This window comes from Alligator mississippiensis, chromosome 16 (genome assembly GCF_030867095.1).
Source record: "Alligator mississippiensis isolate rAllMis1 chromosome 16, rAllMis1, whole genome shotgun sequence".
In the NCBI taxonomy this organism is placed as follows: domain Eukaryota; kingdom Metazoa; phylum Chordata; order Crocodylia; family Alligatoridae; genus Alligator; species Alligator mississippiensis.
Window position 1 is genome coordinate 27,784,105 of NC_081839.1, and position 12,217 is coordinate 27,796,321.

General features: G+C 47.4%; 1 protein-coding gene across 8 annotated transcripts in view; it reads right to left on the reverse strand.

Annotated features, from left to right (window-relative positions):
- The window catches only part of IGSF9B (immunoglobulin superfamily member 9B), a 98,066-nt gene that overhangs the window by 32,138 nt on the left and 53,711 nt on the right, over positions 1–12,217 (reverse strand). For 7 of the 8 annotated variants that reach the window (XR_009457941.1, XM_019487285.2, XM_059719802.1 and 4 more), the window contains 4 exons: positions 10,798–10,938; positions 8,476–8,592; positions 5,236–5,386; positions 3,916–4,039 (listed from right to left, as the gene is read on the reverse strand). Coding sequence is in view for 7 of the 8 variants with exons in the window: in XM_019487285.2 (XP_019342830.1) it covers positions 3,916–4,039; positions 5,236–5,386; positions 8,476–8,592; positions 10,798–10,938 (533 nt within the window). In the remaining variant the exon portion in view is untranslated. The remainder of the gene's footprint in view (positions 1–3,915; positions 4,040–5,235; positions 5,387–8,475; positions 8,593–10,797; positions 10,939–12,217) is intronic. The other variant, XM_059719797.1, reaches the window with a different exon arrangement.

Sequence of the window (12,217 nt, forward strand, 5' to 3'; positions counted from 1 at the left end):
GTAGGTTGTGAGATGAAGTGGGTGTGTGTATGTATTTGAGAGAGACACATTACAGTGTAGAGGCCAAATGGAAAAGCCATAAGCTTTGCTTTTAGGCAACTCCATGAGGCAGGAGGTAAAGGATGGGACAGACAAAATTGGAGGGAGAAAAAGAGGTGGGAAAGGAAGCATCAAGCGGTTGAAATGCAAGTGTGGAAGGCAGCAGTGCATGTGCACAGAGCAATGCAGCATAAACCAGACCAGAATGAGCTGCAGAGACACGACTGCAGATAGGCTTCCCTTCTTAGCCAACACCCTGACCTAAAACCTACAGTCCCCAGAATCCTCTGTCCCAAAAGCTGGTGTCTGGAGTCAGGGGAGGAGCTGCTGTGAAAGGAGATTTGTCCGATTCAGGTTTCCCATAAGCGCTGAACCATGCTGCCTTCACAGTCCCTTCTACTGGCTCGCTATGGATGCCTGGCCCAGGCCTCGAGGCTGTCAATCTCAGTAAGGCAGCTAAGTAACTGGAACCGCCTGACACTGGGGGAGGGTGGGAAATATATCCAACACTTATCACCATCAAGCATGAGAAAAGCTCTTCCCTGACAAGACTGCATGTACCAAACCAGGATGTTCCAGTTACACAGCTGTCTTCCCAAGGACTCTGCCTCCGAATATCTCCGTGAAACTGGACTTGAATTCAGTCTCTGCTCGTAATTACAAAAGGAAAGAACTCAGACCGAGTTTCAGCTACATATGGGTCCCAACAGTCCCGTTAAGCATGGTCCTACGACCGCAAGTGCCTTCTAAGGGAGCCAATAAACTTGCAGGAACTTTGACAGCCTTAGGTGGAAGGCACAATATAAAGGAACAAAAAAATATTCACATCAATAGTGACCTGGCATCAGAGATGCCACTCCTCCTCTTCCAAGCAGCAAAAGGCAGCAGAAGCGAGAGAATTACTCAGGCAGAACTGCAGCCTCAAGGTGCTGGCCAGTGCTCCTCTCACTCCAACAAATTATAACATATAAGGCCATAAGTGAGAGCTGTTGGCAGCTACCTCATCTACTACATCCATATTCCAGGCACGATCTCACTTCAAGGGCCTCAGGTATGGGAGTGGCTGCTTAAACCCCATTCATTTCTAGCCTAAAGCACCATAGCAAACCTGAGTTAAGCTAAATTGGTTTGCGAGCTAAACTTGGCAGAATGGGATAAACTCTGCAGCTCTCCGAATCTTTATTCCGGCTGGTTGAAGAAGAAGTTGCCATTGTAGACAGCGGTGACAAAGCTCAAGCTCAAAGCCTCTCGATGCTCTATAGTCTACCTCCCCAGGTGCAACGTTGCCAGCATTAATACCGGGAGCTCAGTCCAAACAGAAGGAAACATCGGAAGGATGGCAGTAGCTGTGCGGAGGGCCAAGAGGAGAAAGGGCAGACCGCAAAGGGCTCAGCCTGAAGAATGTGCTGCTTGAAGAGGACAATATAAACACAGCAGGGAACAAAATACATCACCTTTGGCTGGGTACAGATTTCCAGACTGCAAAGAGGAGAAGAGAAGAGGGCGCAGGGGCTGACGTTGATAAGTGAACGCCAATAAGAAAGAGCTGCTCGGCAGCGCATAGCCCTTTTTCACCTTAGCTCCCCAATCCATCTAGTGCCTTATACCACTAGATTCTCCTTGCTGGCTCTTTCTGCGACCAACTAAAACTTGGAGGACTAACTGGCCTCAAGCAAAGGGTCCCTTCCTTTCTCCCCAGCGTGCCGCCTAGGACCCAACACCACTGCAGTGATCTTGCGCCAGACCTGAGCCAACGTTCACACCTCTCCCTGTCCAGTCTTTCCCTTCCATCATGTTTCACTTGGGATCTGAAAGCCACGGGGAGAGTCGGGGAGTCCAGGATTTTCAGGAATGCAATGAAAACCAGCACAAGAAGTTGGCAGCACACAGCAGCAGCTGGCATCCTCCACCAAGGCACATCTCCCAAGGAAGGCTTAATCAGTCCTTTTCAAGGACAGTTTAATCAGAGATGCAGCCAGGTGAATTCTTTGCTCGAAGCCCATTGCCTTGCTCAGGGCTCTTTTTTCACCTTCATTTTTCTCTCTTTCCTCTCAATTTCTCCTTCTTTCTATTGCCTTTCCTTTGTCTCCCAGCACAATTACCCAGCCCCCGACTTTCTGAACACTGATACTGTCCACGATCTAAAGCTGAGTAGAATTTATTATGGAAGGCATGTATCCAATCTCCACTCTATCAGCAGACTCCATCTGGCCAAATTAAGGGAAGGAAAGTGAGCAAAAAAAGAGTAACAGAAAAAAAAAGAAAAAGAAAAAAACCCCCAGCAAACCAGGGGTGGGGGAGAAGACGTGGCTCAGAACGGGAAGGTCGTTTTCACCTTTACATTTCAGTTGATGGATTCTCTGACAAGAAACAGAACGAGAAAAAGCTCAGCGGCCGAGCGAGAGGCTGCCCAGTTCTGCAGCCTGTCGCAATTGAGAAGGCAAGGGTCTGCTGCGAGAGCACTGCATCACTCCACTTCTTTACAGGGGTGTGGGGGAGAAAGCCAGCCAGCTGGCTTAGGGAGCAGCTACAATGCAGGGGTCCTGCCGCAGGCAGAAATTAGTAGCGTGAATCCTGGGCAATGCTATGTGGAACGTGAATCCTGGCACCCTGGAAAACTCAGGCCTGAATACTGACACTAATCCTGCATGTGCGAATCCCACTGTGTTAAAATGGTGGATGTGCAAACCTTGGCATCGCTGCTGGTGTGCATGGATTCAAAGATGCCAGAATGTGAGGTTCACTCTGAGCAGGTATTAAGAGGCTTTTTAAGGTTATCAGCCTTCTGCTGCTTTGCCCGGTCATTAATTTAAACCAAAGAACACTCCAGATGAAAAACAAGAAGTCTCCATCACTGCATCATTTGTTTCTACTAATCATCTATCTTCTCTCAAGAGTTCTTTCAGGCTGGGGCTTTCATTGTCTTCGGAGCCAAGGGTAGCAGGATACAGGCTTTATTAATTGTCCATCTCAATTGGAAAATTAGGGCATTGTGAGCCAGACGTAGGGCCTCATCCTCGCCGCACGGCCAAGGACAGATGGAATCTACCTGAGACTTCAAGGAGAGCTGGATCACGCACGGTTAACATGCCAGAGAGAACAAACCAATGTATTGTCTCAACTGTGCTGCCTCTGCGCGATTATTAAATGCAACTCCCATCTGCGTCACCAACGTGAGCAGATACAAGATCTACATAAAACAAGTCCTATATCATGTTCTGAGGACTTCGAGCCCCCGCAAGGAGCTGTGGAGTAAGAGAGGGCCACTTTGACAGGGTTGGTTTTTTTCAGCGTTTATTTTAAAGCCTGTGTTTTCTGTCAATCGTGTGGCTGCTAACTGTTAACACCACACGTTTCAGCTGACCTCTGTCTAGGTGCAGGTTCCAGCAAGTTAGATTGGTGTAAAAAACCAAAAAACAAAAGCATATTCCATGTATTGTAACCAGGGGCTGACAGATGGATTGACCTAGCAGATAAGGAAAGGGGACACATGGCAAACCTGCAGACCTCTGCAACAGAAACACAGGCAAGGACAAGGAGGTTGCCAACTATACTTGTAGGTCTGTCTCCCAGATCAACTGACAGCTGTGGAAAGGGAAGAAGGAAGAAGATGCTCTACCAGGATACGTGGCAGCCTTGCGTTCACACCTTTCTCCAGTGCTTTGGGACACCGGATTTGCAGTGAAAGCCCATTAAAGTCAATGGAGCTAAGGCGATTTACATAGGGTCAGCACCTGCCCGCAGCCTCCTACCAGCTGTCCTGCCCTCACCTTTTGCCCACCCCGACTGAGAAATGGCAGTGTGTGCGCCTGCTCCCAGCTCTGGCTGAGAAGGAAGGAAAAGAAGCAGAGAGCAAAGCATGCTGGGGTGACTCACAGAGGGCCGTACCAAACTGAGAATGTCTGCTCATATCCGCCATCGTAGCCGGGCTCCCAGGAGACATTGGCAGAGGTCATGGAAACCACAACGCGCACGTTGCTTGGGGCATGAGGGCTTGTGCCTGAAAACAGAGAGAAAGCTCCATGTATGAAGGTAGCAGAGAGAAACATAAAAGGACCCAGTCACCAGATCACCCAGAGAAGAGGCAGTTCTTGGACTGGGGAACATATGGCTGCTAAGAGCCTGAACACAATTCGGTGCTTGGAGTGGAAGGGGACCTTCCCCAGACTCCCTCTGCTCGCCAAGGACTCGAACAGATAAAAACTATCACATCCCATAACTCATCGAGACAGGGCAGTAGCGCTGACCACCTCCGCTTGCCTGGGCTAGTGATCTGCTTCTAGGAAACGCGCAGGGCACACTTGCCTCCCCCACCAGGCCAGACCTTAGGAGCCCAGCGGTACAGATTTTAAAAGATCAGTGAGTTTGTAGGATTAAAGGGGGGGAAAAAAAAAAACAAGATTTAAAATAAACTGTCCCTTGGCTGTGCACTGGCAGGGGGAGATGCACTTGGCCAAAGAGGAGAGGAGCTTTTCAATCTGCCTGGGGACATGGCCTAAATAAAAGGACAGAGATTTAAAGACAGCACCACTGGAGTGTGAAATTAAAGGAAAACATTGCTCTTCTTTTCACGGCGAGCCTTTCTGACTTGTGCCGTTCAGACATGCAGTTTGGTGCAGCACTGTACAGAAAATATGAGCCTCTCCTCACAAGGAAGCACATACTTGTCTTCAAATTATCCAGCAGTTAATCTATCTGCAAACTGAAAATCTAGGTAAGTCACCCCTGCAGCAAACAATGCCGTCAGGGAACCAGGCTTGGAAATCTAGGGAGACTCCGGAGATGCCAGGTCCCGGATCAAATCAGAACCCAGAAGCAGGGTGAGGAACGGTTGGGAAAGAAATCTAAAGGGATCCACCCTACCACAGCCACAGAGGCATGGGCCAACATACTTTGCAGAAGGCAAGTAAGGGCACTCTCCTTCATTCACTCATCAACCCCTTACTTCTCCTGTATCTCTCCCCGCTTCCTCCCCATCCACAATTCCCTTCAAGCCATGCCAGGTCTTCCCCCTTCCCCCAGTTGTTTTGTCTCCATTCCAGTCCTCCAGAATGGACTCCATTCTCCCACCTTCCAGACCATGCAAGCCCTTCCCTTATATGCCCCCAATATCCACCCTTCACAATTCCCTTGAAGGTCCCTCTCCACATGGTCAAGCCCCCTCCCTCTGGCCCACTAGAGCAAGCCTTCCCATACCTACGACTGTAAGATGAGTGCTGGCAGTAATGCTTGTGACTATGTTGGTAGCGACACACTCCCACTCCCCATGGTCGTCCTTACTGAGGGATCGGAACTGTAGGCTGCCACTTGGAAGAGTGTTGTGCTTGCTTCTACTGGGCTTCCCTACCTTGGGCAAACAACAGAGAGAGCAGAGGGAAAGAAAAAAAAACACAACTGAGAAGCACATTGCAAGGCAGGGACAGGAGGCAGCACTATGTTAGCCAAGTTCTACTTGCAAGTCACAGCAAATACTACCGGGGCTAGCAATGACTCCAGACTCTTCAACATGTGTGGCTGGCTAGGAGAATCATCACATGGCAGCAAGTTTACTGAGTTCTCATTTAAACAAGCCAGTAAAAAATGGCAAGATGACTCAACATACACATGCAGAACAGAGCCCGGTTTTACAACTTGGATACATAAGCATAAACGCACACGCATACAGACACCACAGACTTCAGAGGAGATTCAATCTAGGACCGTCAGCATCCAAAGCACAAATTTCTCTAGGTCTCCAGATAAAGGAACTCCTTGAGCTCCTATTGCCAGGCTATGGTAGCCTCTGGTGTCAACCACAAAAGGGAAACATGACTGCACTAAGCCAGGGATTAAAATAAGACAGGGTGCTTGGTTTGAGTATCTGATTGCTTCTGACACCACTTAGACATTCAAAATAAGAAGCTTCTAAGGACCCACTGCAGTTTTTAAACACAGTGCTGGGCACAAATCTGCCTTATTTTAAAAAGAATTGTGTGTCTGTTTGCTTAAATTTTGTCCACATAGCTGTATCAGCTAGGATCAGAGGCAGGGGAAGGAGGGAGAGGAGAGAAAAGAATCATACCCTATGGTCAAAGCAGCCATGCTAGGAAAATGCCTAGAGTGGACACAGCTATGCCAACAAAAATGGACTTCCGGAAGCTTAGTTAATGTCACTGGGGGAGACCATTTAAATATACCAGCAACAAACTCCACTAGAGGGCTCTACCAGCACAGCTACAGCAGCAGAGGCTCTGTCGTGTAGACAAGTCCCAAGTTCCCAGACTAAGGGTCAAACTCTTCTCAGTTAGTGTGGCAACTGAGAAGAGAATAGGGTTGGGTACAGTTGCTTTCAGGACGCTCTCTTTAGGAGTAAAATCAAGGGTAGCTGCATCCACATCACAGCATTTGGGCAGTCCAGGTCCATAAAGATTAATTCTGCAACTGGGCTCCTAAGTTTTGGAATCGTTTGTATAGAATAGTCTAGGTGCTTCATTTTAATTCAACTGAAAAAGTGTGGACTCTCTTGTGATAACTGAAACGATGGATTTCACACCTGGCAGTTATGGCCCTAAATTGGAGTTGTATGAACCCAAAGCTGCTCTGAAGACATCACCAGCACGTGTGTCAATGGCACGTGCATAGCTTTTCATGGGTTTATTACACATAGCTGGGGTGTGATTTATTGGCCGCCTTTGCAATGGTATCAGTGAACCACGGTAGAGTGGCTCTACATGGCTGGATTGCCTTTTTGTAAGGCAGCAGTGGAATAAAAGCTTCAGCTAGCAACAGCAAAGCCAAAGTCCTCAGTGGCCTCTCAGTGAAAGACAGGCTTGAAGTGGCAGTAGCTTCCATGAGCTTGTAGGGAGCATGAATCCTTTGTCCTAATGCTCATCGGGGGAGCCCATTCAAGTCCTGACTGATATCGCTGCAGGATGACATGACCAGACATAATCAGGGCAGAAGATGGGGGGAGGGAAGGGGGAGTGAAGAGGGGAGACACAAGGAAGACTGAGAACAAAAATAGAGAGAAACACGAAAAAAAGAATGAAGAGAGGAAGTCGTATGGAAGGAAGATACAAGTGCTCTAGAGACCGATGAACTACTCGCCTTGAATTTGTGCTAATTTCTTACCAGCATCCAACGCAGTTTGCACTTGGGCCATTTTACCATCGTCCACTTTGACCCCAGAAAGATTAAGGGCAATGCCAGCTGTGCATGGTCCTCCAAGGAAGTGGGCACCCCTGCACTGACTGCCCCAAATGTGATTAGCTGCTTGTCCTGGTTGGAGACCTTTCATCTCCAGCTCCATTTTTCCGAGGTTAGATGTAGCACAGCGTATGGAAAATCCCACCCCTACAGGTCAAATATAAAGTGCTGGCCAGTTCCACAGCCAAAATAAAATAGGGTCAGTGAGGAGTTAGTCTATGAGAAGTCTAGGGTAAGGGAGAGAGCCCTGCAGCAGGGATAGGGCTCAGCGTGCCCCGTAAACTTCTTTGTTTGCCTCTCAAAGGAATGGAGGAAGGAGCACACTGGCCGGTGGGGGGACAGCCCAGAATGAAAAACTGATGAGGACTAGCTGATGAAGAATGGCTGCCCTGGTACCGCTGGCAAACAGGACACTTCTGAACGTGGGCAGAAATGAGACTTCACACCTCAGCTCGTGCTGCAGGACTGTGTAGTTGGGAGAACACCGGTACCGTTCATGTCAAGCTCCGCAGGACTATGGCAGCCATAGTCCCAGACGTGTCTTATCAATTGAAAATGTCCTCAAGTGTTGTAATGAGATGTGGAGACGTGTTCCCATCCTGCCAAGGCAGGGTTGCACATCAGGGGCACCTGCCCCAATAAAACCGAGACACAGTAAAATACCTAGCGCCTGTGAATTGCATGTGGAAGTAAAGTAACAGACTGGTTCTCCCCAGCGTACAATCCACGCTGGGTGGATGCCCAGTCTGCACGATACATTTCGGTACAGCATGTGAAAGCAGCAGCAGGAGTTCATTGAAGAAGCTGGGACTGAGCAGCGAGGGACACTTCCAAAAGTGCTGCTGAGCCCTGACAACGCAGCATCCGCAGCTGCGACATGAACACGCTCAAGTGCTGCACGGCTGCAACACTGTAGTTTGAGGGGGATATTCTGGCAACTATGGCAGAAGGGACGGGAAGCTCATGTGGGTGTCCCTGCAGTTGATACCAGTGTGGAGCAGCCAGAGGAAGAGGGGTGGAGGCAGTGCTCAGCTTTGCAGATGCTGCTGTGACGGTTTCATGGTATTAAACGCTTTGTTGCCAGGAGCTGGGTTTCCCCCACCCACCTGCGGGACAGGACGGCAGTGGTACAGCCCAAAGCGAAGCAGCTGTACCTGCAGTTTGTTCTTACCGGGACAGAGTGTGGCTTCTCTGTCTGCAATATTCATCAAAAGCCAAAGGCACTGCAGATTTGTCTGGCAGGCCGGGTACCTTTCTCCAGGCGATGACAGGAAAGGGGTCTCCTGCAGCAGCACAAGGGATCAACAGCTCCCTCCCTGCCTCCTGTCTGTACTCCCAGCCTGGTAGCACCGTGAAATAGGGTGGGTCCTGTAGCCAAGGGAAAACTCAAGTAACTGTCAAAACACACACTTACACAGAGTGTACACACATGCGCGCACACACACGCAAAGAACCGCTCCTTGAGGATCTCTTCACAAATCATGTTAACTAGAGAGCCAGAAAAATAAATGTAAAGCAGCTTCATTTGCATCACTGATTTAAAACAATTGATTAATTTTTAAAGTATGAAGTCGAGGGCTTACAGAACTTATTTGAAAACATACACTTCTGCAGCTTTCGGCTGAATTGCCTTTTCCCCCTAAACAGTCACTCTGCTAGGATAACTTATTTGAACTATCTGCAACAATACAGGGAAAACGCCAAAATAATGGACAATAAAGGCCCACTCCTGCAAAAATTTAAATGGGGTGGGGTGGGGGTGCTATTGGTTTAGAAAGCCATACCAGGTTTTCAAATCATTAACATATAAGCGTGAGAAATAAAACGTTAAGTATTAGAATCATGGTTTTACTTCACCTCACACTGACTTCAGTGGGATTCCTTGTGCTCTTCAAGATAAGCATGCACATAGGTGCTTGCGGCATCAGAGATTCAAATTGTATATTTATTAAAAATACAAGCCACAATATCTTTGGTTCAGATCATCACATATACTCATTTCAATGGGAGTAAGACATGTAAGTGCCCTAGGAAATCTGGGGCTTTGTCGCATCAAAACAAAGCTGTTTTAGTGTGCAGAACAAACACTTCTTCAGGCTCAATGCATTAGCAAAACCTCTTCTTTCTGCACACACTAGCCAACATTTTCAGATTAGAAGTAGGCTCCTAAACCTGTATTTAGGGAGTCACTGGCAAGATTTTGCTAAAAGTGCTTAAATTGGAAGTGTACTTCTAAGTCATATGTATATACCTATATCTAGATATATAGACACATATCTAGATACAGATATCTGACTCAGAAGGACACCTCCCTTTTAGGCACTTCAGAAAAATCTTGCCATTGACTGCCTAAATATGGGTTTAGGAGCCTACTTCTCCTTTGAAAATATTGGCTAGTACGTGTGTGTGTGTATACACACATACTAGCCATATGTATGTAGATCATATATATATATATGACCTACATATATATTGTAAAACCTGAGAGTGCTCTTAGGAAGGTTTAATATACTGTTACGTGCACTTGATCAGCAATTTGAGGTATGTCCACACTGCAATCAAAGTATGATAGCAGAAGATGTAGGCATACCCAGGCTAGCAGCACTCTTGTTAGCTAAAAATATCAGCAAAGATGTGGAAAGCCAGACTTCAGCACTGGCGAGCAACACAGGTGCATTCCCAAGGTCCCTGGCAGGTCTGCACAGCTCACTCTGCTGTCTTCACTGCTGTTTTTAGCAACACTATCTAGAGTTAAGCTAGTGGGCAAAGCCTACCCATGGCGTGATCGCATCGCCACTGCAGTGTAGACATGCCCCTTCATGTTTTGAGCTTGCAGCGTTCTTGCAGTAAAGATGTGACCGAGGCCCTTATGTTTGCCTTTTTCAGCACTGAGTGGAAAAAAAATCCCTAAGTAAACCTGGAATTCTACTAAACAATAAGGAAGCTAACTAAAGAAACAAGGACAAAACATCCACTTCAGCAGTTTATGACTATGGAATGGGAAGACAGAACTAGTGACATGGAAATAAAAAAATCATGAAATTCTTCTTTTAAAAAAACCCAAGTTTTTTAAAACTAAGTCATGATTTTATACATATATATACATATATATATATATACACACACACACACACACACACACACACACACACACACAGACGATCCGAGCAGGGTGCAGGGCCCAGGGCAAACCAGCCTGTGCGGGGCCCCACCCCCGGACACAAGAAAGCTGGCGGCAGATTCGGCAGTGGAGGGGAGGGGGTGCCAAGCAGTCGGATGTGAAGCCAGTAGCAGCGCGGAGTAGCCGCAGCGCTCTGTCCGGCTCTGCAGGGCCCCACGAAGCACGGGGGCTCGGGTGGTTGCCCCAATTCCCCCCCCCCACAAGGGATGGCCCTGTGTGTGTGTATACACACACACACACACACACACAAACCGCAATAAAACGTCTGTAGTGGAGCACCAACTGCACCCTCGGCCCCAAAAAACTCTTTTTTAGGAACAAAATCATCCCACTGAACTGAGAAAACATTGAACATTTTCTCTGAATAAGAAGAGATCTAAGAGACACATTACCTTCAGCACCAGTCGGGCAGGGGGGGACTGGCCCATCGTACCCAGGGCGTTATAAGGCACACAGGTATAAGTGCCGAGAGCTTCCTCCGTTGCCTCCTCTATTCGGATTGATCCATCTTCCATCACGTTCCACCCAGAATACTGCAAAGGCAAGCGAGAGGGAGTAGTTATGGAGCATCCTGAGTGCCAGAACCTTAACTAAAAGTTGTCTGAAGCATTTTGGCTCCTGTGCTATTCAGTTCTCAAGTTTATGCACGATAATAAGGCCCTGCATGAGCAGCACTAGAAACTATGGGTCTCTAAGACACCTCCTTCCCATTACTAATACGTCACCTTGGAAACATGTCCAGAAGCAGTATAGCATCTAAACTGCAGCCCCATCTCATGGGACCCCCCCCCTGGAAATCGAGCTAAATAGCACTTCCATGGTCACAAACTGGGATCTCTGCTCTTACTTACCAGCCTTCTATCATTCCAGGATCTTTCCATTTCAACTCCCTGAATATACTACTAGATTATGAAAAAGCACTACCAAGATGTCACCCAAATGAGTATAATGGTACCATCTGACCTTAAAGGACAGTTACAAATCAACCATGTTCCTCCCTAAGACTGGCATAAAACAAGCCGGCTCAACAAATTTCTTTGTTAAACCTTCAGAAGCCAATACTCAGCAAGGAACATCCAGAGGGCTGCTCTCTGTGCTATGAAGCATTCAAGATCACCTTTATTCCTATAGCTTTATTCCTCCAGGGCACTGAGGCCAGAATAGACTACTTGGGTCAGATGATTAATTTTATATTCAGAAAAAAAATAATTTCAGAGATAGAAATACCATATTTACTCAAATACAAGACAAGGTTTTTTTCCTCCCAATCAGCATAGGGACAGATGCCATTCATCTTATATTCACATACAAGAAAACTGCATTAAATGCACTGCCTGTCTAAACTGCTGTCAAGAGCAGCATGTGCTCATTAAGAGAAACCAGCTAGGAAGCTGATTAAATGCAGCCAACACTGAGCAGGACTACAAACCACATGGCCCACGTTGGGCAAACGTGGTCTTAAAAAAACCAAAACCCACAAACGGGTGGGTGTTTCTTCCACTGGGATCTGGCACTGGGTCTGGAGATGCTACACCACCAGGCCAGCACTGGGAGGGCCAGACCCAGCCCTGACATCCTCCCTTTGCTACCAGAAGTGCTTGATACATTACATCATACATATTCCCATCACAACAGCCATACCACACACCCACATCCACATGACCATCACAGTCACAAAGACATACATACAACCTTTCCCTACATCCTAAACTTATCCTCTCTCTGTCTGCTTCCCCACACCTCCTTCCCCTAGCTCTTCTATTTCTTTTCCATAAGGATAAGGTAGTTCAAACCAACTGAATAAAATACATG